Here is a 23,880-nt window from a genome sequence, read left to right as displayed (position 1 = left end):
AAAGTCTGCTATACATGTCTGTGTCTTTTTTGCTGTCTTGCATACAGTCATCATTGCCATCTTTCTAAATTCCATATATATGTGTTAGTATACTATATTGGTGTTTTTCTTTCTGGCTTACTTCACTCTGTATAATCGGCTCCAGTTTCATCCATTTCATCAGAACTGATTCAAATATATTCTTTTTAACGGCTGAGTAATACTCCATTGTGTATATGTACCACAGCTTTCTTATCCATTCATCTGCTGATGGACATCTAGGGTGTTTCCATGTCCTGGCTATTATAAACAGTGCTGAGATGAACATTGGGGTACATGTGTCTCTATAGAATCCAACAACACATTAAAAAGATCAGACACCATGACCAAGTGGGCTTTATCCCAGGGATGCAAGGATTTTTCAATATCCGCAAATCAATCAATGTAATTCACCACATTAACAAATTGAAAAATAAAAGCCATATGATTATCTCAATAGATGCAGAGAAGGCCTTTGACAAAATTCAACATCCATTTATGATAAAAACTCTCCAGAAAGCAGGAATAGAAGAAACATACCTCAACATATTAAAAGCTATATATGACAAATCCACGGCAAACATTATCCTCAATGGTGAAAAATTGAAAGCATTTCCCCTAAAGTCAGGAACAAGTCAAGGGTGCCCACTTTCACTGCTACTATTCAACATAGTTCTGGAAGTTTTGGCCACAGCAATCAGAGCAGAAAAAGAAATAAAAGGAATCCAAACTGGAAAAGAAGAAGTAAAACTCTCACTGTTTGCAGATGACATGATCCTCTACATAGAAAACCCTAAAGACTCCACCAGAAAATTACTAGAGCTAATCAATGATATAGTAAAGTTGCAGGATATAAAATCAACACACAGAAATCCCTTGCATTCCTATACACTAATAATGAGAAAGTAGAAAAAGAAATTAAGGAAACAATTCCATTCACCATTGCAACGAAAAGAATAAAATACTTAGGAATATATCAACCTAAAGAAACTAAAGACCTATATATAGAAAACTATAAAACACTGATGAAAGAAATCAAAGAGGACACTAATAGATGGAGAAATATACCATGTTTATGGATCGGAAGAATCAATATAGTGAAAATGAGTATACTACCCAAAGCAATTTACAAATTCAATGCAATCCCTATCAAGCTACCAGCGATATTTTTCACAGAACTAGAACAAGTAATTTCAAAATTTGTATGGAAATACAAAAAACCTCGACTAGCCAAAGCAATCTTGAGAAAGAAGAATGGAACTGGAGAAATCAACTTGCCTGACTTCAGGCTCTACTACAAAGCCACAGTCATCAAGACAGTATGGTACTGGCACAAAGACAGAAATATAGATCAATGGAACAAAATAGAAAGCCCAGAGATAAATCCACACACATATGGACACCTTATCTTTGACAAAGGAGGCAAGAATATACAATGGAGTAAAGACAATCTCTTTAACAAGTGGTGCTGGGAAAACTGGTCAACCACTTGTAAAAGAATGAAACTAGATCACTTTCTAACACCACAGACAAAAATAAACTCAAAATGGATTAAAGATCTAAACGTAAGACCAGAAACTATAAAACTCCTAGAGGAGAACATAGGCAAAACACTCTCAGACATAAATCACAGCAGGATCTTCTATGATCCACCTCCCAGAATTCTGGAAATAAAAGCAAAAATAAACAAATGGAATCTAATTAAAATGAAAAGCTTCTGCACAACAAAGGAAACTATAAGCAAGGTGAGAAGACAGCCTTCTGAATGGGAGAAAATAATAACAAATGAAGCAACTGACAAACAACTAATCTCAAAAATATACAAGCAACTTATGCAGCTCAATTCCAGAAAAATAAACGACCCAATCAAAAAATGGGCCAAAGAACTAAATAGACATTTCTCCAAAGAAGACATACGGATGGCTAACAAACACATGAAAAGATGCTCAACATCACTCATTATTAGAGAAATGCAAATCAAGACCACAATGAGGTACCACTTCACACCAGTCAGAATGTCTGCGATCCAAAAATCTCCAAGCAATAAATGCTGGAGAGGATCTGGAGAAAAGGGAACCCTTCTACACTGTTGGTGGGAATGCAAACTAGTACAGCCACTATGGAGAACAGCGTGGAGATTCCTTTAAAAATTGCAAACAGAACAGCCCTGGGATTTCTTTGGAGGGAATCATGCTGAAGCTGAAACTCCAGTACTTTGGCCACCTCATGCGAAGAATTGACTCATTGGAAAAAACTCTGATGCTGGGAGGGATTGGGGGCAGGAGGAGGAGGGGACGACAGAGGATGAGATGGCTGGATGGCATGACCGACTCGATGGACGTGAGTCTGAGTGAACTCCGGGAGTTGGTGATGGACAGGGAGGCCTGGCGTGCTGCAATTCATGGGGTCGCAAAGAGTAGGACACGACTGAGCGACTGAACTGAACTGAACTGAACTGTGTACTCAGCAGAGTCATTGCTGTGGAAGATTCTGAACAAGTGTGAGGCAGGAAGCTGCTTTAAAAAGTATATAGGCTATCTGCAAAGTCCAGACAAGCACACAAGGAAAGGTAAATAACAGAAGATGGTAGACAATTTGATATAACTTGTATGGAACAGGCTACATTCTAGAGGGGCTTCCCTGATAGCTCAGATGGTAAAGAATTCCTCTATAATGCAAGAGACCTGAGTTCGATTCCTGGGTTGGGAAGACCCACTGGAGAAGGGAATGGCTCCCCATTCCAGTATTCTTGCAGGAGAATCCCATGGACAGAGGAGCCTGGTGGGCTACAGCCCATGAGGTCAGAACGAGTCGGACACAACTGAGCGACTAACACAACCACATAGAGAGGAAGGTTGAAATTGGCTAAATTCTGTTAATGAAAAATTCTCAGAGGATTGAGCCCAGCATTGAGAAGGAGCTAAGGTCTGCCGAGGGGAAACTGAAACAGAAGGCTTTCCACATGGGAAGATTAATTACAACAATGGCGGAAGGTACAGTTGAGCTTGGTGAGTGTAGAAACGCTGATGAGAGGCTGGTTTGGAATGACACTCTATTACGCATTGAAAGTTTGTTCTTAATATGACAGTGGGTGAGGATAGAAATGGTGTTTGTCCTTAGCCGTGGTCTTTGATTATGGTCAGTAAGATGACAGTCAGTGCAGGAAAGTGTTGAAAATAGTTTTAAAGAAATTGGTTCAGGTTGATGTATAAGGTGCACTGGAGTGAGTAACTTGAAATATGTGATAAAATACTGTCTGTCAAATTTGCTGCTAAAACACATGGCAGATTAGTGTAGTAGGAAGAACATGAGCTCTAGAATTAGTTATATGTTGGTTCAAATCCCAGCTCCATGTTGTAATGGTGTGAAAATTTAGGCACACTTCTTTTTTATTTTAAGTTTTTTTTTTTTGATGTAACTATTTTAAAAGTCTGTATTGAATTTGTTACAGTATTGCTTCTGTTTTTTGTTGTTGTTGTTTTTTTGGCCATGAGGCATGTAGGATCTTAGCTCCTGAACCAGGGATTGAAACCACAACCCCTGCATTGGAAGGCAAAGCCTTATTCACTGGACCACCAGGGAAATCCCTAGTCATGCTCCTTAATCCCTGTGAATGTTACTTAATTTGAGTCATATAAAGATATATGACTTATTTCACTCCGCTGTTAGGGTTAAATAGCAAATATGAAGTATGTAGCCTTCTCTCTCCTCACGACCCCTACCTTAAATTTCTTAGTCACTGGAAATAAAGACTGGAAGAATTCTTATGCCTAAGAGTGCACTTGGACATTCTTCATCAAGCAAGTCACAGCATTTCTAATGCTGTCACCTCTAGTGAAGAGTCTAAGAGAAAGCTCGTTGTCCGATTACTAGAGAGAAGTCTGTTCTCTGAGGCGATGGAATTCTGGTTGAGGGGGACAGCTGAGGGGAGAGGAGGGAGTGCTGCATTTGGAGTCATTCAGGCTTCAGACCCTGATCGTACCACTTGTGGTGTGCCCTTGGGTGAATGACTGTGAACTATTATCTTCTTTTTTTTTAATATTTATTTATTTGGCAGCATGTGGTATCAGTGTTGCATCATGTCGGATCTTCTGTTGCAGTACACAGACTTTCTAGTTGTGCTGCTCAGGCTTAGTGGCTCCAACGCGTGTGGGATCTTAGTTCCCTGGCTCGGGATCAAACCTGTGTCCCCTTCAGTGCAAGGCAGATTCTTAACCACTTGAACAGCAAGGACGCCCCAGCCATCATCTTAAATGACGTTAATAACATAGGGTGGGGATGAAACACGATGACATAGCAAACAGTTCATACAGTTTAACCTTCCTAGAAAAATTTAGTATTGATCATTTTAGTGTCATGTAACAGTTTAGCTATAATCCTTTAAAGAGACCTTTGGAGAAAAGATGGTTATAACAGATAATATCCTAACCATTGTAAGGAACTGGCATGTTTAGATTATCTGAGAAAATTTATATGACATTTTAATTAATAAAATGCCTTCTTAACTTCTAAGGAAGTGTATAATTGTATCTTTTGTTCTTTTGCCGTAAGCACACTTCCGAAGTACACAAAGTAGCCTTCATTTTTGTGACTGCAATTAGTACTCATTGGCTTTTTGCATCCTTTGCAGCTGTGCATTTACGGTATATTTAGGCAAATAATTTGAATCATCCTGACTTTAAAGCTATGTGATAATTTGAGGATGCTTTCTAACCTTATCCCTCACAATGCTAATTCAAAATAAGATGATACATAGTATTTGAAATAGAAACTAGAGGAGTAATTTCTAACCAGTGCTGACTGGTATATGACAGACAGCCTCTGAGCACGTCATAGCTGAGGCTGCTGAAGAATTCTGCTCTGTGCAAAAGCTAAATCTTGATAGTGACCTTCCTGCAAAAGACAGAAGGTTTCATTGAAAAGGAAATTCTACTTTTGCTGAGTTCAAACCCAGAGTTATTTATGTGCTGTCGTGTGCGACTCTTTGTGGCCCCATGGACTGGAGCCCACCAGGCTCCTCTGTCTTTGGAATTTTCCAAGCAAGAATACAGCAGTGGGTTGTCAGTTCCTTCTCCAGGGGATCTTCCCTACCCAGGAATAGAACCCAGGTCTGCCGACTCTGATGTCTCCTGCATTGACAGGTGGATTCTTTACTACTAGTGCTACCTGGGAAGCTCAGAGCTATTTATACCCACTACCATTTTCTGCTTTTAGAACTGATTGTGTAACTTGTTGATGAGTTTTCCAGTAGATATGGAGAGTATATGTAATGTTTTTATCCACTGGCAAATGACACAGGGAATTAAGAGTATTATAAATATTTAAAGCTGCAGGTTTCAAACTCTCTGAAATACAGATTGCTCCATCTAAGCAAATATATGCAAACTGCCTACTTCACTCATTTCTTCTTCTTATTGCGAAGACTGTATCATTTTTAAATGCAAAATACTAAAGGAAAAGTAACACATGACTATGAAATCATGCTGCTCTGTCTTTGTTCAAACAGTGATAACTCATAAAACTCACTATTCTACTAGGAGGAACCCTGATATACCTCCTGGGAACACAACAGTTTATAAACGATTGTCCTAGTAGTCTGCAAATAAGGAGGACGTTGAACAGTTGTAACGCTCTCAACATCAAACAGAGGACCCCGTTTATTTAATATTTTATTTTCAAAATTTTTAGGATAGACAGCATTTGAAGAAAGTTGTATGATTAGAAAATTTGAAAAAAAAAAAACAACAAAATTAGGATCTGAATTTCTTTTGTAAACAGAAAGGGGATAGTTTAGAGTGAGAGTGGAAAGAGACATGGTCGGCAAGGTAGACCACGGCCAGATCACGTATGGCTTTGTTGGACATGTGTCAGTTAGTTATAGCTATGTAACAAATTATCCCAAAACGTAGTGGCCTAAAACAGTAACAAACACATGTTATCATTACCATATATGTGAATCAGGAATTCATTAGTAGCTTCACGGTGAAATTATGGCTCAGAGTCTCTTAGGAGGCTGTAGAGAAGAGGCTGACCAGGGCTTTCCTGAGGACGGAGGATTCACTCCCCAGAAAGCTCTCTATCACATGGTTGACAAGGCGGTGCTGATTGTTGGTGAGAAGTTTCAGTTCTTTCTCTTGTGAGTCTCTCCACTGGCTGTTTGAATGTTAACATGACATGGCAGCTCATTTCCTTCAGCGCAGACAACCCAAGAGAGACCTGGTAACAGGACAGGGACTTTAAACCGTGGCCCCAGGGGTCACACATTGTCAGTTCCACCCTAATCAGTGCATTGGAAACAAAGTACTAAGTTGGCCCACACTCAAGGGAAAGAGAATTATGCTCCACCTTTTGAAGGGAGGAGTGTCAAAGAATTTGCAGACACGTTTTGTTTTATTTTTGTGTATGAATTTAAAATTTTTACTTATAGTTTTATTTTAGATACCATTGCCAACAACACAGTTCTTTTCCAGAATTCTGTCATGATTTGTATAGAAGATTTGAGCTTTTAGACATATGCAGTGCTCTTTTTTGGTAAATTTTTATTTTATATTGGCGAATAGTTGATTGATTTACAGTGCTGTGTTCGTTTCAGTTGTACAGCAAAGTGATTCAGTTATACATATACCTAAGTCTATTCTTCTTGGGGATTTTCATATACATACCACTATGTATAAAATAGATAATCAGTAAGAACCTACTTTACAGCATGGGGAGCCCTACTCAATATTTGTAATAAACTTTATGGGAAAAGAACAGGCAGACGTATTCTAAAACCAGGACAGACATAAACAAATTTGGGTCCTAGTCCACTTTATTGATTCATCCATTGTTAAGCATTGTTATGTGTGCAGATGAGGCCTCCCAGGGAAGGTGACACTTGTGTCAGGGCTTGAAAGATGAGAAGGAAAGGGTTACAGATCCCGAGCATCTTTGCCCCTGCTGTGCCGTTTATTTCCAACTGACCTGTTCCAGGCTTCCCAGGTGGCTCAGTGGTAGAGAATCTTCCTGCCAATGCAGGGGATGCGGGTTCGATCCCTGGGTTGGGAAGATCCCCTGGAGAAGGGAACGGCAACCCACTCCAGTATTCTTGTCTGGGAAATCTCATGCACAGAGGAGCCTGGTGGGCTACAGTCCTTGGGATCACAGTTGGATATGACTTATCAACTAAACAACAGCAAACCTTCTGGTCTCTGCTTCATCTCTTTTGCTGCCCTGTCCTCTTGAAAGTTCACTCAGTCTCTGGGTTAAAATTTCCTCAATTGTAAAATGATGAGTCTCCTTTTAGATAGAACATCTTAATCTAGAAAAATAGGGCAGTTTTTTAAATCATTGAAATATACTTAATTTTAGTAGCATAGAACTGAAATTAAGAACAAATAAAATGATAATGAGCAGTTATAAGGAAATTAATTTGTACATCATTTGAAATTTCCATAATAATTTTCTACTCTTTTAGCTCACTCTTGATATATAAAATTACCTAAAGTATATCTTTAGCTGGGTAGTAATATGCTAAATGTGAATTGCAGTTTTCTGTTAGAAGCCTAAGAGATCTTTGAATTTTTTCTTTTAATTTTTAGACCTGTAAGAATCTTTTGAGTTTTCACACAAAAATCACATCTCTTGAGAGATAGAGAAAATGAAACAAGAAAAAAAGAGCTACAAAGAATGTTTCATTTTCTCTAGATCTACCCTCTTGATTTCATTAGTTCCTGATTTCCTCTCAGATCTGCGTGCTTAGGCCAATGATGCCATTTTTCCATGTTAATTGCTCACTCTTTAGTGCCCTGAAAACATTTTGTTCATGTTTCTCTTTTGGCAATTATAATGTCTTGTGCTATGATTCTGTATATGTGTAGTAATCAATGAATTCTGTTGCATTTTCTGTTCTTGAGGGCAGGAACAATATTATATTCATAATTGTTGCTCTCAAAGCAGCTATTCCAGTGCTAAAGTGAAAAACTTTAGAACAAATCTGGTGCTGTTAAAAAAGACCTTTTTTTGAAGTTTTCATTATTATAAAAATTATGATCTTAGAAGATAACTGGACTTACTTTGTTAATCACTTCTCAATATGTATAACCTTTAAGTCATTATGTTATGCACCTGAAACTAATATAATATGTCAATTTTATCTAATTTTAAAAAATACCTATTGAATTGAATGATAACATTGACTCTTATGTTAAGATGAAAGTGATTTTGTATGATCAATCATTTCAAATAATCCAACTGATAAATCTTAATTTGTGTAATAGAAGAATAAGGTTATATGTTCTGGCACAATTAAGTCTGAAAAGTTAAGATTTGTTAAAAATTGGTGATAATGATAGTTCTTAGAGTTTTGGTCCTTATCTAAAACTTTGATTCTGATCCATTCATTACTTTTCATACTCACATTATCTGTTGCTATATAATTTCTTTGAAATGACATATAAATAGCAATAGATTAATTGCATTAAAATGTTCCCAAAACTGCAATAAATCTGTATTTGATAGGAAAATTATTAGCTCATGTTCATTCAATTTTCCAAAATAATCCAATTACCAAAAAAATTTTTCTCCAATAACTAAACCCTCGTTACTGGTTCATAGTTATATCACTAATGAAAGTAGGAAAAATATTTTTGGTAATATTGCAAGTGTTTGAATTCTCCAAAATATAATTTCTGGATTTGAAGAAAAGTCTTTTAACTTTTCAATAAATCTGATAAATGTTATAATGACTAATAAATTATGCAGACTGAAAGTACTTCCAATCTTTAAGTAGCATATAAATACATATAAATAGTTAATGACAGTTCAAAATCCCCAAATCATATTAAATATTTCTAATCCTCATTTCGCATCTGAATTATTACAAAAATCTTCTTTCTACTCTTCCAGACTATTCTCTGACCATTTTCTAATTCATCCTCCCCATTCTGGCAACGTTATCTCTTTAAAATGCAAATATGAATATGTCAAACCCCTGTTTAAAACCCTTTGTGTGTGCATGCGAAGTCACTTCATTCATGTTCGAATCTGTGTGACCTTATGGACTGTAGCCTGCCAGCCTCCTCTGTCTGTGGGATTCTCCAGGCAAGATTACTAGAATGGTTTGCCATGCTCTCCTCCAGGGGATTTTCCCAACCCAGGGATCAAACATGTGTCTCTTAATGTCTCCTGCACTGGCAAGCAGATTCTTTACTACCAGCGCCACCTGCTGCTGCTGCTGCTGCTGCTAAGTCGCTTCAGTCGTGTCCGACTCTGTGCAGTCCCATAGACGGCAGCCCACCAGGCTCCACCGTCCCTGGGATTCTCCAGGCAAGAACACGGGAGTGGGTTGCCATTGCCTTCTCCAGTGCATGAAAGTGGAAAGTGAAAGTGACGTCGCTCAGTCGTGTCCGACTCTTTGCGACCCCATGGACTGCGGCCTACCAGGCTCCTCCATCCATGGGATTTTCCAGGCAAGAGTACTGGAGTGGGGTGCCATTGCCTTCTCCTAGGAAGCCCTAAAACCCTTCAGTGACTCCCAAGACTTTAGAATAAAATTCAGATGCCTTTGTGTGAGGGATGGGTGCTGATCCCTGCCCGTCTCAGCCTGTTCTCCTTACTGGTCACAGTGAATTTTCTGGAAATCCCTGTACAGTCAGGATTTTCTCTTCTCATGGGCTTTCCTCTGTTTGGAAAACCTTCCCTACCTCTGTGCCTAAATTCTGTGTTTTTTAGCTTAGCTCAAGCCAAATCACTCCCAAGGTCTTCCAAGTATCACTCCCAGGGTTTCCTTCAGATATAATTTTTTTATTCCGCTGAGTTCTATGTCCCTTTATGTTCTCCTTGTATCCAACACATAATTTTTTTTAAAGAAACTTAACTAGATATGTGCTCACTGAACTGTAATACTGTAGTTTGCTTACTTGTCCATCTCAGCCTCTGAACCATGAGCTCCTCATAAACAGGGAACTTTCATTTCTGAATCACTGGAGCTGAGCACAATGCCTGGCAGTGAAGTCACCAAACACAGTTTTGTTTAGTGAATAAATATAAATGAATGGCAAATAATTAATAATTGCTATGGAGAGGAACAGCATTCAAAATATTTAATAACTAGTTGGTAGAGGCTTCTGTTGGTCACCTTGGAACTACTCTGACAACAAATATTTAATTTATTGTATTTATTTATTTTAAAATATGTATTGATTTCTTCATCTGTGCCAGGTCTTAGTTGCAGCATGCAGAATCTTTAGTTGTGGCCTGTGGGATCTAGTTCCCTGACCAGAGATTGAACCCATATGTATTTGTTTCTTTATCTGTGCCAGGTCTTAGTTGCAGCATGCAGAATCTTTAGTTGTGGCCCGTGGGATCTAGTTCCCTGACCAGGGATTGAACCCAGGGCCCCCTGTATTGGAAACGTGCAGTTTTAACCACTGGACCATCAGGGAAGTCCCTGTGACTTTGATATCAACAAGGAGTAAATATCAAATGTATACTTTGATGCCTACATGCAGTCAGACTGTTACAGAAAAACATGGAGACATAATTTATTGGGAAGTACTTGTATACACGGACACAGGAGCCAATAATCCTGTGTTGAGGACCTGTCAATGTAGGAAGATAAAAGCTTCCCTATAAAACTGACAGTGGTGTTAAAGTGTTGCCATGCCCTTTCCCAGTTACCCAGAGATGTGTTTCATATTGTCTGGTAGACTAGTTCTTACTAAATAGCATCAGTAAGTGAAGGAGGGATAATTTCCAACATCTTTAGCACCTGTAGTAAATCTTTACTGCCTTCTTAGTTCACACAGTTAGTAACAGTAAACTCCCCTTCCTTCTTAGCAAAGATGATGTCTTAGCTCATGTGTCCATCATCTTTTCCATACACTTTCTCAAATATTGCAAAAGCTGATTAATCCCATATTTCAATTTCTGTCCCCTACCATCCCAAACCAAGGCATCTGTGGTCACCAGAGTGACCTTTCCAAAATGCAAATGTGATCCCTGCCAAAAGCCTTGTCCTCTTCTGCATTGCCTATAACAAAGTCCTAAAGGTAGTTAAAAAAAAATTTTTTTTTAATGCATGTGTGTTGATTTCCTATCTGGATACTCCACTTCAGGGGAGGCAGGGTAGTCCCTAGGCTTTCTTACAAGTTTCACTGGAGATTCTATCACACAGCCAGGCTGAGAATCCCACATCCACAGGATCGGGTCCTTTGTAGGGAAGAAGGCTCTCCGTGGACTGCCTCCTCCCTGTCGCTTCCAGTTCACTTAATACCTGTGAGATTTTGGCAGGGTTAACTAATACTTGAGCCCCAGCTGCCTTATTGCAAATGGGGATAATGATACCAGTGTTACAGCACAATTTTAAATATTCAAGATAGTATTGGGCCTTTTATCACCTGAACTGAGACTCTATTAATAATTACTCCAAGATATTATTCATAACTTAGACCATCCCAGGCAACTGAGACATGTGGTCATAGTAATTTGAAGCCTTATATTCAAAGCATTTCTCGCAGTGAATGATATATAGCGTGTGTTCAATAAATCATTTTTATTTTCATTGTTCTTCACATCTGCATCCCGCACTCTGCTGGAAGCCCTTGCACGCTGAGGTTGTGGCATAGAGAGCAAATGGTGATCAGGGTGCTCCCTAACTAAGATCCCGGACATTTGCCATTGCCTTTCCCCCCTGGACATTATACACTGTCACCATTGATATTTCTCTGTTTTTAGATTTTCCCTTTTCTTGTCTATTATTCTAGTCTACCATTAAAGTCACAGGGCCCAGGACAAGAGCGCAAAAGAGGTCCACTCATAGCATATTTTTAAATTAAAAGTTAAGTATCAAGCTAATACACTATCAAATCAACCTCCCTTGGGTTTCCCCAGGGGCTCAGCAGTAAAGAATCCGCCTGTGATGCAGAAGGTGCAGGAGACACGGGTTCAGTCCCTGGGTCAAGAAGGTCCCCTGGAGGAGGACATGGCAACCCACTCCAGTATTCTTGCCTGGAGAATCCCATGGACAGAGTAGCCTGGCAGGCTGTAGTCCATAGGGTCGCAAAGAGTTGGACATGACCGAAGCAACTGAACATACACACATCCTCCTACAGTGATAAATATATCTTTCTAGCAATATGATAAGTCCAAATTTAGACTTCTTAAAAATCCTGGAGTTCATTTTTTGCAGGATTGGGACTGATTCTGGACTCTGGCTCCTTCCCCCTCTGGCTCCTTCCCCTTCCTCACCCTAGGCTCCATCCATACCACAGGAACATCATGTGTAAAGGTGTAGACACCCCAGCCTGTACATTCAGGCTCTGTTCATCAATTACTGGCACCCTTCCTCACAAAAACATCTAGTAAGTGTGTGTTAGACTCATGTTGCTGCTGTAACAGTTATCACAAATTCAGTGACTTAACATAATTCATTTTTCGTATATTAACACACGTGTATACAGTCTAGAAAGATGGTGCTGATGAACCTATTTGCAGGGCTGCTGCTGCTGCTGCTAAGTCGCTTCAGTCATGTCCGACTCTGTGCAACCCCAGAGACGGCAGCCCACCAGGCTCCCCCGTCCCTGGGATTCTCCAGGCAAGAACACTGGAGTGGGGTGCCATTTCCTTCTCCAATGCATGAAAGTGAAAAGTGAAAGTGAAATTGCTCAGTCGTGTCCAACTCTTTGTGACGCCATGGACTGCAGCCCACCAGGCTCCTCTGTCCATGGGATTTTCCAGGCAAGAGTACTGGAGTTGGGGTGCCATCGCCTTCTCCATTTTCAGGGCAGCAATGGAGCTGCTTTTAGAAAAGGCAGAGGAACCAGAGATCAAATTGCCAACATCCGCTGGATCATCAAAAAAGCAAGAGAGTTCCAGAAAAATATCTATTTCTGCTTTGTTGACTATGCCAAAGCCTTTGACTGTGTAGATCACAGTCAACTGTCGAAAATTCTGAAATAGATGGGAATACCAGACCACCTGACCTGCCTCTTGAGAAACCTATATGCAGGGCAGGAAGCAACAGTTAGAACTGGACATGGAACAACAGACTGGTTCCAAATAGGAAAAGGAGTGCGTCAAGGCTGTATATTGTCACCCTGCTTATTTAACTTATATGCAGAGTACATCATGAGAAACGCTGGGCTGGATGCAAAAGCTGGAATCAAGATTGTCAGGACAATATCAATAACCTCAGATATGCATATGACACCACCCTTATGGTAGAAAGTGAAGAAGAGCTAAAAAGCCTCTTGATGAAAGTGCAAGAGGAGAGTGAAAAAGTTGGCTTAAAGCTCAACATTCAGAAAACGAAGATCATGGCATCTGGTCCCATCACTTCATGGGAAATAGATGGGGAAACAGTGGAAACAGTGTCAGACTTTATTTTGGGGGGGCTCCAAAATCACTGCAGATGGTGACTGCAGCCATGAAATTAAAAGATGCTTACTCCTTGGAAGAAAAGTTATGACCAACCTAGACAGCATATTCAAAAGCAGAGATATTACTTTGCCAACAAAGGTCAAGTCAAGGCTATGGTTTTTCCAGTAGTCATGTATGGATGTGAGAGCTGAACTGTGAAGAAAGCTGAGCACTGAAGAATTGATGTTTTTGAACTGTGGTGTTGGAGAAGACTCTTGAGAGTCCCTTGGACTGCAAGGAGATCCAAGCAATCCATCCTAAAAGAGACCAGTCCTGGGTATTCATTGGAAGGAATGATGCTAAGGCTGAAACTCCAATACTTTGGCCACCTCAAGCAAAGAGTTGACTCATTGGAAAAGACCCTGGTGCTGGGGGTGGGGGGGGATTGGGGGCAGGAGAAGAAGGGGACGACAGAGGATGAGATGGCTGGATGGCATCACCGACTCGATGGACATGAGTTTGGGTGTACTCCGGGAGTTGGTGATGGACAGGGAGGCCTGGCATGCTGCGATTTATGGGGTTGCAAAGAGTCAGACACGACTGAGTGACTGAACTGAACTGACTGAACTGAATGGAGTTGCAGATAGAGAGAAGAAACTTGTGGACACAAAAGAAGGAAGGAGAGGGTGGGATGAATGGAGAGAATAGCATAAAAACATGTACATTACCGTATGTAAAATTGATGACCAGTGGGAATTTGCTGTATGTCTCAGTGAGCCAAAAGCAGTGCTCTGTGACAACCTAAAGGGGTGGGATGGGGTGGAAGGAGGGAGGGAGGTTCAAGAGAGATAGGACATATGTATACCTAAGGCTGATTCATGTTGATGTATGATGGAAAGCAACACAATATTATAAAGCATCCTTCAATGAAAAATGTCAAACTGTAGTAAAAAAAAAAACAACCCCACAGTTTATTTTTTTATTATTCTTTTATAATTTTAGAAGTCTGAAGTCTAAAATCACTCCTACAGGGTTAATGCCAAGGTGCTGGCACTGCTAATTCCTACTAAATGCTCCGAGTAAATCTTTCCTTTCTCACTTGCTGCCTCCCTATGGTAAAAACCTTTTGTGATTACATCAAGCCCACCTGCATAATTCAGGTTAATCTCCTCATCTCAGAATCTTTAACCTAATGACATCTGCTCGATTCCTTTTGCCATTATAGGTAATATTTACATGTTCTGGGGATTAGGATGTGGACATATTTGAGGACCACTTTTCAACCCCTGCAGGGAGTGCTTGCCAGTGGACCCTTGAGAGGATGATCCCAAGGAAGATGTCTGAGCCAGCGCTGAAGCACACTTGGGGCTGCACGGGAGGGAACTCTGGGCGGCAGCATGTCTGATGTGTGATCTGAGGGCAGGGGAGCTCCAGGATCAGAGAGGGCATGCCCTCTTAGCCTCTGGATCCCTTACTCTGCTCAGCTAGAGGAGGTCCCTTTAAAGTCCACGACCCAAGACAGAAGCCTAAGGATGGCCCATTGCTCCTTCCCCCTGCCATCTGGCAGCCACAGTCTATTTACCTTTCTCCTGATCCACATACAAGGCTCCAAGGGAAACATGTAAGCAACTTATTTTATTCTGTTCAAAGTTCTTTTTTTCTTTTTGCATCTCTGCCTTTTACTTGTCGTGAAAGAGCCCCAGTCCACACCCACTCATTGTTTGTAACCGTCCTCACTGGCTTTCCCTTCCTCTGAATCTCTAATTCCATCCTTCCGCCACCTCTTCAGTTCTTAAAATACACAAGATTTCACCTGTTTTCTGTGTTTTTTAAAAAATATGCTCTCCAGCTAGCAAGTTATTCCTGAATCCTACAAAACTGGCAGTTCATTCCTGTTGTAATATTTCTTTGTTTTAAAATTTCCACCATCATTTGAAACCTACAGATTTTCTTTTGTAACCAAATTTTAAATAACTTTTCTTATTCCACTTGTATCTGTGCATGCATGCTCAGTTGCTCAGTCATGTCTGACTCTTTGTGACCGAATGGACTGTGGCCTGCCAGGCTCCTCTTGTCCATGGGATTTCCCAGGAAAAAATACTGGAGTGGGTTGCCGTGCCCTCCTCCAGGGGATCTTTCCACCCAGGGATCAAACCCATGTCTCCTGCATTGGCAGGTGGGTTCTTTACCACTGAGCCACCTGAGAGGCCTATTCTACTTATACCCTTGTGTATTTATATTTTGCTGTATCTTGACCATTTTGAATTACATTTCCACACTTATAGAATGTATACAGAAGAATTTTTCAAAAAAGATATTTTTCTTTCCTTGTAAGTTTTTGAAACTCCCTGAAGTTTCATCTGTAGTTTTACTTATTCTCATTAATGCATTCAAGTTTTAAGGGAACCAACTGTGTTTAAGATTCTGACATAATTTTGAGAGAATGTTGAGTTTTGATAGTTTATGAATTATTTCATGTGTTTTTAAAAGTAAAGCTTTATGGGTTTTTACCTTAATAAAATATTACATATTGCAAAGGTTCTAATGAAAAGAAAATTTGCCAGTTTAAACTTAGTTTCGAACTCATTTATAAAATGTAAATGCTTTGAAAAACAATGACTACATGATATTGTCATATTACTGTGGTACGTTCTCCAGGAGGGTGGATGTCTGTCTTGTTTGTGATCATTTCCCAGCAATGGCCCAGCTCCCAGTGCTTGGATTTTTGTAAATAATAGAGTAAATGAATATGAGAATTAACAAATAATAGAATTTCAGAATAGATTTTAAAAAGTAAAGAGGGTTCAATATAAATCATGCTACCTCAGTCAGAACATTGAAATACGGATTTTTAAATTTTCAATCAGATTTATAATGTCTCCCAGGCTTATTTTGATATGAGTAATATTTTATACCTTTAAGAGTGTTGAAATGTGTATATTCAAGATAATAATCATCTGTTTAAATGATTTATGAATTGATAAATACAGGAGATATTATATAACATTACTTTATATAGATAGTATATATAATGAGAATTCTATATATTATAGAATTATATAGATATTTAGATACTAAATATCTTTAGTTTTAACACAGTGTTGGGTGGTAAGAAATGTGACTCTCTGATACTGAAATGAAGGCAGGAAATGAGGGGGATATTTCTTCCATTTCTCCTCCTTTTTTGAAATATCTTAGGTGGGAATTGGTTAATTTTGATTTTGTCTAATTTTATGATGGTAAATGCGGGTATGACTTCTTCAGTATGAAGGTACGTTATTTGTTTCAACAGTTCAGAATTTTTCTCCATAGTGTTCATTCTTTCCTTGTCTTGAATTCTTCCCTGCTTTAAACTTGTCAAATGACTGAAGATACCTGTTTCACTGTTTGTCCTCAGAATGGCTTCACTCCGTTATACATGGCTGCTCAAGAGAATCACATTGATGTGGTAAAATATTTGCTGGAAAATGGAGCTAATCAGAGCACTGCTACTGAGGTAAGACTGTCAGCTCTGAAGACTTGAATTTTTCTGATGTTAATGTCCATTTTCTTTGTATCTAACTGTAAAGGGTCTCCGTTATCTTTATTTTAGGAATGTTTATGTCACTATTGTAATCTACAACAGTGGCCGTGAACGAGCAATCCAGGGCACAGTTCAATGAGTTTATAATTTGGGATTCATATCAATTTATTCTTATGTGAAATCACACGTCCATCAATTTTGCCATTCTGTAGCCTTTTTGGAGCTTTATACCATTCTAAAATCAAATTATAGTAAATTCTACCCATCTCTTTTCATCAATATTTTATCTTTGTTAGAATCTAATACAATTCCTTAAAGGGGCTTTTTTTTTTTAGTGGTAAGCACTGATTCATAGTTCTTTGTATTTGTACAGTTTCATGAGGAATAGAACATCAGAAAGGTGTTTGTATTTCTGAAGTTCAAATTATGATGTGGTTGTATGACTGTGCTTATGGCAGCAACTGAGTAGAATGTTCAAAATCAATCCAGTCTTCAAATATTCAGGACATCTAGAAATAGAAATGGTTTTGGAATTAGCCAACATGGTGTATCACTTTCCTTTCCCTGTGTGTGTTCTCCAATAAGCAGAACCTGCTTCGTATTTTCCTTCTGAGGTTTGCCCTAGGCAGATTAAGGAGTGACTTTAGTGACTGTTTGGAATAGTGATTTGTACCTGATGGTCAGGATGTTTTCGAGCTTGGGGAAAATGCTCAGGGGCCCCTGGAAGGTTGGGAGTAGGTGACATAGGAGAGGAAGGGAGGAGACCTCCACTGGGACATGCCTCTCCTCACCCATTTCAATCAGCTTTAATTTCCCTGGTTCATGTTCTGTGGCTCCACTGACAAAACTTTAAAACTTCTGGCGAGGAGTGAAAGATGACTAATAGAAACTGTCTTGTTAATTTTTAATGTCTAAATGACCTCCTTTATGGGCAATTAAATCTCCAGATGAAATAAACACAACCTGCATTCTAACCTGCATTGTGGGGAGAGGTCATTATAAGCTATTGAATTCATGTCCAGGCCCTTTGATAGAAAAGTTTTTGTGGAGCCTCATAGTAACTTTCTGACAGCTTATTCTCATTAGTTAAAAACAATCCCAAGACATCTCTATTAATGAGACCACGTTTCCTGCTTATAACTGGAAAATACAACTACCTAGTGTGAAACGATTTCATATTCTCTACTAAGCACACACAGATTTTACCCTCTTACCACATGAGTACAGTGTAATTTTTATAATTATGATTTTATGATTGATTTTATGACTTTCTGAGATACTAATTCTGTCAATGAGTGGCGTGTGACTATCCTCAGGCAAAGCTTGGGTAACAATAGGAGACTGTATCTCTGCATCACATCCTCTGAGAATTGTAGCTAAATATGCTTATCTGCATTTGTTTTAGTTCCTTGAAAACAGATTCATTTACCTGGAGAAATCTTTACACTACAGAATTCTGCCGATCATATAGACTTATTATTTCTAGTGTGTGGTTTAGGGAAGCGCGGCCTGTCAGCACTCTCAGCCGTCTCATGGCTCCTCCAGACTAGACCTCTGTACCATCCCAGTCTGTTTCCAGAAATATTAACACCTTTTTATGTGTGTTGCATTGGTTGAGTCCCTGTCACACTGTGGTCCTCAGAAAATGAAAGTGGTCTTTGATTTCCACACAGAAGTCAGTCTTGCAAGAAGAGCCACCGAAGTGGCTCTTGCAAGTCAATCGCGTGGGGTTTTGAATCCTGGTGTAGATTCATTTACGCCTGTTGTTTCATTTTTTAATCATTTGCGTTAGGAATCCTCAGTTGTGTCCGACTTTTGCAACATCATGGACTGTAGCTGTCCAGGCTGCTCTGCCCATGGAATTTTCCAGGTGAGAATATTGGAGTGTGTTGCCATTTCCTCCTTCAGGGGATCTTCCCGACCTGGGGATCCATCCCATATCTCTTGAGTCTCCTGCCTTACGGGCGGATTCTTTACCGCTGCACCACAGGGGAAGCCCCTTAATCATTTAAATAACTATAATTTTTTCTGATGGACATATATAAACTTAATTGGTTATTCCACACCACTGGCCTTAATGGTTATCAGAAAATGCACTAATGGAAAACTCTTTGCATGTTTCCCTTTAGTCTATTGGGCTTCCCAGGTGACACAGTGGTAAAAAATCCACCTGCCAATGCAGGAGATGGGAGTTTGACCCCTAGGTCGGGAAGATACCCTGGAGGAAAAGATGGCACCCCACTCCAGTATTCTTGCCTGGAAAATTCCGTGGACAGAGGAGCCTGGCAGACTACAGTCCATGGGGTCGGAAAGAGTCAGACCCAACTGAACGGGCACGAGTGCATGCTTTAGTTATCATTCTGTGAATAAATGACATCTTCACAGGGCTTTATAGTTGATTACTATGTGATATTTTAGGCTGTATTGCTAAATACCTTCAATGATTATGTGTGCATGTGTGAAAATACCTAAAGAAGACACCCTGAACCCATTAACAGCCCTAATTTGCAAAAATTACTAAGCAAGACATTATGACCAGTTTATCAGATAGTTTGAGATCATTCAGTATGGCAGTGAAACTCATATTTGAAAAGAAATATTTAAAGTTTTGAAATTTCCCATAATTATAGCAATTGGCATTGGTAAATAGATGGTGAAAAATGAAGCTTATTGAATTTTAATATTGGTTTCCTTTTCATAGAGTTGGTAGAGATACTTGAAAAAAATAATTTCAAATATTTACTCTTCTTCCATGAAGTGTAGATTAGAATGAAATCATGTGGTGGAGATTCAAAGTTAAATTCTCTGCAAGGAGTTATCTGTCCATCCAGTATCAGTTTTATAATATTCTACTTTCTTCCTTCTTCCTGAATGTTACCAAAATTGAAAGCTAGGAATTTTTAAATCAGGCCCTGTACTGTCAGCAAATGCCTTGTCTCTAAGGAAAAAATAAAGTTCACACTCTTTTAATATAAACTATCTCACTCTTGCAGGGGGAATCAAATTAAATATGTATGATAATCAGCCTGTTCTTTCCTCCTTCACAGAGGACTTGATTTGTGCCAAAGTTCCAAATTTAGGCTACTCTCTTTCATCTTACAACACTACATGCTTTACTCTTCCATTTCATTAAGTAATGTGTTGATTTGAAATTCACTTCTAATTTTGAAAATTCAGTCCTTATTGTGGTAGTGTTGCAGGAAGGGGGACCCCTTCCAGGGCCCGAAACTGGGCTCTTGTCTAACACTCGGAAATGAATTGTCGGAGGAGACACATGTGCTGACAAAGCAAGATATTTTATTAGGAAAGGGCACCTGGGTGGAGAGCAGTAGGGTAAGGGAACCCAGTAGAACTGCTCTGCCGCGTGGCTTGCAGTCTCGGGTTTTATGGTGATGGGATTAGTTTCCGGGTGGTCTTTGGCCAATCACTCTAATTCAGAGTCTTTCCTGGTGGCGCACACGTCACAGCCAAGATGGATGCTAGTGAGAGGGCTTCTGGGAAGTGGACGGACACGCAGTGTCTCCTTTCCACCCTTCCCGAACTCTTCCGGTTGGTGGTGGCTTATTAGTTCCGTATTCCTTATCAGGATCTCCTGTAGTAAAACAACTCATGCAAATGGTTACTCTGGTGCCTGGCCAAGGTGGGCGGTTTCAATCAGTGTGCTTCCCCTAAGAGTAGTGCATATATGATATGTACACTTGAGGAAAATAATTTTCCCTCCAAAGTCTACAGTTACCTTTTTTAAAAGTTAGCTAATTAATTCACTTATTTTTGGTTGTGCTGGGCCTTCATTGCTGCGCAAGCTTTTTCTCTAGTTGTGGCACGCGGAGGCTGCCTTCATTGCACTGCGCAAGCTTCTCTTTGTGGCAGCTTCTCTTGCTGCGGATCCCGGGATCTAGGGCGCGTGGGCTTGGGTAGTTGTGGCCTGTGGGCTCAATAATTGCAGTTCTTGCGCTATAGAGCACAGGCTCAATAGTTATGGTGCACGGGCCTCATTGCTGACAGCATGCGGGATCTTCCTGGACCAGGGATCAAACCCGTGTCTCCTCCAATGGCAGGCAGGATTCTTTACCACTGAGCCACCAGGGAAATCCTAAGTTACCTTTTTAAAAATTACTCTTGGAAACAAATGGAGCAGTTAGATGCGGTTAAATAGCCATTGTCTCTGGTATGCATTTGTTAGAGGTCCCATCCAATTCCTCTTGTCTCTTCTATGAATGGAAACTTTTAACTCTGAGACTTATTTCAAGCTTTTGTGAATTAAGGGAGGTTTTCACATTAACAGAGCCTAGAGTGTATATATTTTTTTCCACTTGTCACCTTTCCATTTTTGAATACATGTTTCCAGAGAGAAAATATAGCTTCCCAGTTTTCCAGCATGGCTATCCATCTACCACTAAGACTCCTCTAACTTTGATGATCTGTGCTATTTCTTTAATTTTTTTTTAAGTTTTAAAGTGAAAGGCTGATTTTCTACATTATTTAGCACAATTTTATATTCAAAAGACATTATATAATTCAACTAAGTGCAAAATTAATGAATTAGCCTTATTTGCCAAAGAATTTTAGATCATATTATGTCCCAGGTTTCCCAAATTAATTGGGAATAGACCATCCCATTAACAGTTGTTGTTTTCCCTAATCAATACAGAGATATTTAGCAGCTTTGCAAAGTTAATCATGTCATTTATTTCCCTGTGTTGGCTACTATATCAGTCAGACTTGGTTTTCATTATTTCTCCCCTTCCCACAGTTTTCCTTGTATAAGCAGGCATCACTTTGGGTTGCTTCTAATTTTTATTTTCAGATTCAAAACATAATTGAGCATATCCTGTGTGCAGTATGCTTCATTAGGAAATGCAGATGTTTTAAAAAATATATATAGAACAGATATTTTAAACTATCTGATGAAGCCAGTACATAGTATAATAAATGACTATAATTTGCTGCAGTCTTCACAGTAAGATTTATTCCTTCCAATGTTTTTGTCAATCTTAATCTTTAATTTGAAAATTAGATGCACTGTTTCTTGGAGTTGAATCCCAGGCTTCCCAAAGTTGATGGAAATTTTTTCCTTCTGTCTTCCCAGGATGGCTTTACGCCCCTGGCGGTGGCGCTCCAGCAGGGACACAACCAGGCAGTGGCCATCCTCCTGGAGAACGACACCAAAGGGAAGGTGAGGCTGCCAGCTCTGCATATTGCAGCCAGGAAAGATGACACCAAATCTGCCGCCCTCCTGCTTCAGAACGATCACAACGCTGACGTACAGTCCAAGGTAAAAGCTGCATGTATTTGTGGACAGGAACTCTTCAGCTGCCGGCTTCCTCCTGGGGGATGATAAAGAAGTAGGCCATGGTGATAATGCAAAATTACTTCTGGTCATCAAAAGAGATAAGTTACTTTCAGAGGTATTTCAGAATAAAGGGGACTGTCTACTGGGTACAGCAAGAGAACAAAAAAAGAACCCTATAAGATAATTTTCTTTAAAAGGTGAAGCTTTTTAGAAATCTTCTTATTTATTCTATTTATGATAAAAAATAACAGGAACAGAAATAGAAAGATACAATTGTATAGTGTTATGGTTGCCTTTGCTAAATAGAATGCATTTTGGCATGCTGGAATGGTGTAGCCAATTGCAGAGAGCAGGTTGATTGTTTCCTTAATTTTGCACTGTGTAATATCTTCCCTCTTTTCCCCACACAACACTGCTTCAGATGATGGTGAATAGGACAACCGAGGTACAGTATTGCGGTTATACCAAAATATATCTTTAAAAAAATTTTATTGTATTTTTTGTCCAATTAGAATAAATGCTCACTAATTCATACTAATGATTAGAACTTTCATTATTAGGAAATTAATTTGGAAACTTTGTGTATAATTAGGGCAAATAGGTAATTCAAAAATTTTAATATAACATATTTTTGAAACATTATTAATCAGTATAACTATTTAAATAGCTCATTAGAGTAGAGCATGAAACAATACTGTTCCATAATATTTATTTTACTAAGTGAGCTTTATTATTAACTTTTTGCCAATGAGAGATGTGACCTCCTTCTCTTAATGAGAATTCTCCATTTAGAATCTAGTGAAGTGTAATTTAACGAGGTTGCTCTGCCAGTGTTTCATCCTCTTATCTAATTACAACTGCCCTTTTTTGTATTTTTTTAACCACGTTCCATATAATCAGTAATGTTGAGCATATCATGAACAAAATATTTTCATCATCTTGCTATCTGATAATAGTTGTTATGAAATCATCTGTTTTCCACATACCTAAATAAGTCCCATCCACCAACAAAATCAATAAGAGCATTTGGTTTAGAGTGTGTGTGTGTGAGAGAGAGAGTATGTCTGAGTGCGTGTGTGTAGTGGTCTCTCTTTGTTGCTATCAAGAGGCACTAATACAAAATCTGTTGAAAGTGTATTGTAAAAATTAAGCTGTATTATAAAATTTAACCTTCAAAGGCAAGTGACTGTTTCTGTAGATGATTTTCACTTTGCTGAGAAAGTTCTCTAGATTAACATTTCATATGATCACTGGGTTGTGGACCTATGGGGATTTTGAGCATTTGTGCTTAGTATAAGTAGTGTATTTCTAAAACTAATACCTGTTTATTGACAAGTTTATCCATTGAGATGTGAATAGACTTAAATTATTCATATCATTTCTTCTGTTCCAAATCTTAGGCCAGAGACTTTAAAAAATGCCCAACTGCTTGGTGAAATTGCTCAAGACTGGAATAATACAAATTGATATATCTTAATTACTGATTTTAATATTTTTACTTTTAAGTGATTTTTGGTAATTATTTACGTTTTTGAAAGCAGTGTTGGTTCTAATCATTATGCAGCAATTCGAGTAGATACGTACTGAGTTAGAAGTGTTTCTTCAAGGACAGTAGAATAACAAAGAAGAGAAACCCATTCGTCCATAGTCCTGTAGAATCGTGACCTGAGCCTTCCATCTCCCTGTTAATCAGGGAAGGATTCCTGAG

At 39.1% G+C, this 23,880-nt stretch overlaps 1 protein-coding gene across 2 annotated transcripts in view; it reads left to right on the top strand.

Annotated features, from left to right (window-relative positions):
- Positions 1-23,880, top strand: part of ANK2 (ankyrin 2) — a 247,787-nt gene that overhangs the window by 88,163 nt on the left and 135,744 nt on the right. Inside the window, exons 5-7 of one of the 2 annotated variants that reach the window (XM_068974920.1) lie at positions 16,754-16,852; positions 21,969-22,154; positions 22,594-22,617. In XM_068974920.1, the coding sequence (XP_068831021.1) occupies positions 16,754-16,852; positions 21,969-22,154; positions 22,594-22,617 (309 nt within the window). The remainder of the gene's footprint in view (positions 1-16,753; positions 16,853-21,968; positions 22,155-22,593; positions 22,618-23,880) is intronic. The other variant, XM_068974921.1, reaches the window with a different exon arrangement.

Source organism: Capricornis sumatraensis, chromosome 7 (assembly GCF_032405125.1).
Source record: "Capricornis sumatraensis isolate serow.1 chromosome 7, serow.2, whole genome shotgun sequence".
Classification (NCBI taxonomy): domain Eukaryota; kingdom Metazoa; phylum Chordata; class Mammalia; order Artiodactyla; family Bovidae; genus Capricornis; species Capricornis sumatraensis.
Note: the sequence above shows the minus strand (reverse complement) of the source record. Positions and strands in the feature narration are given on the sequence as shown.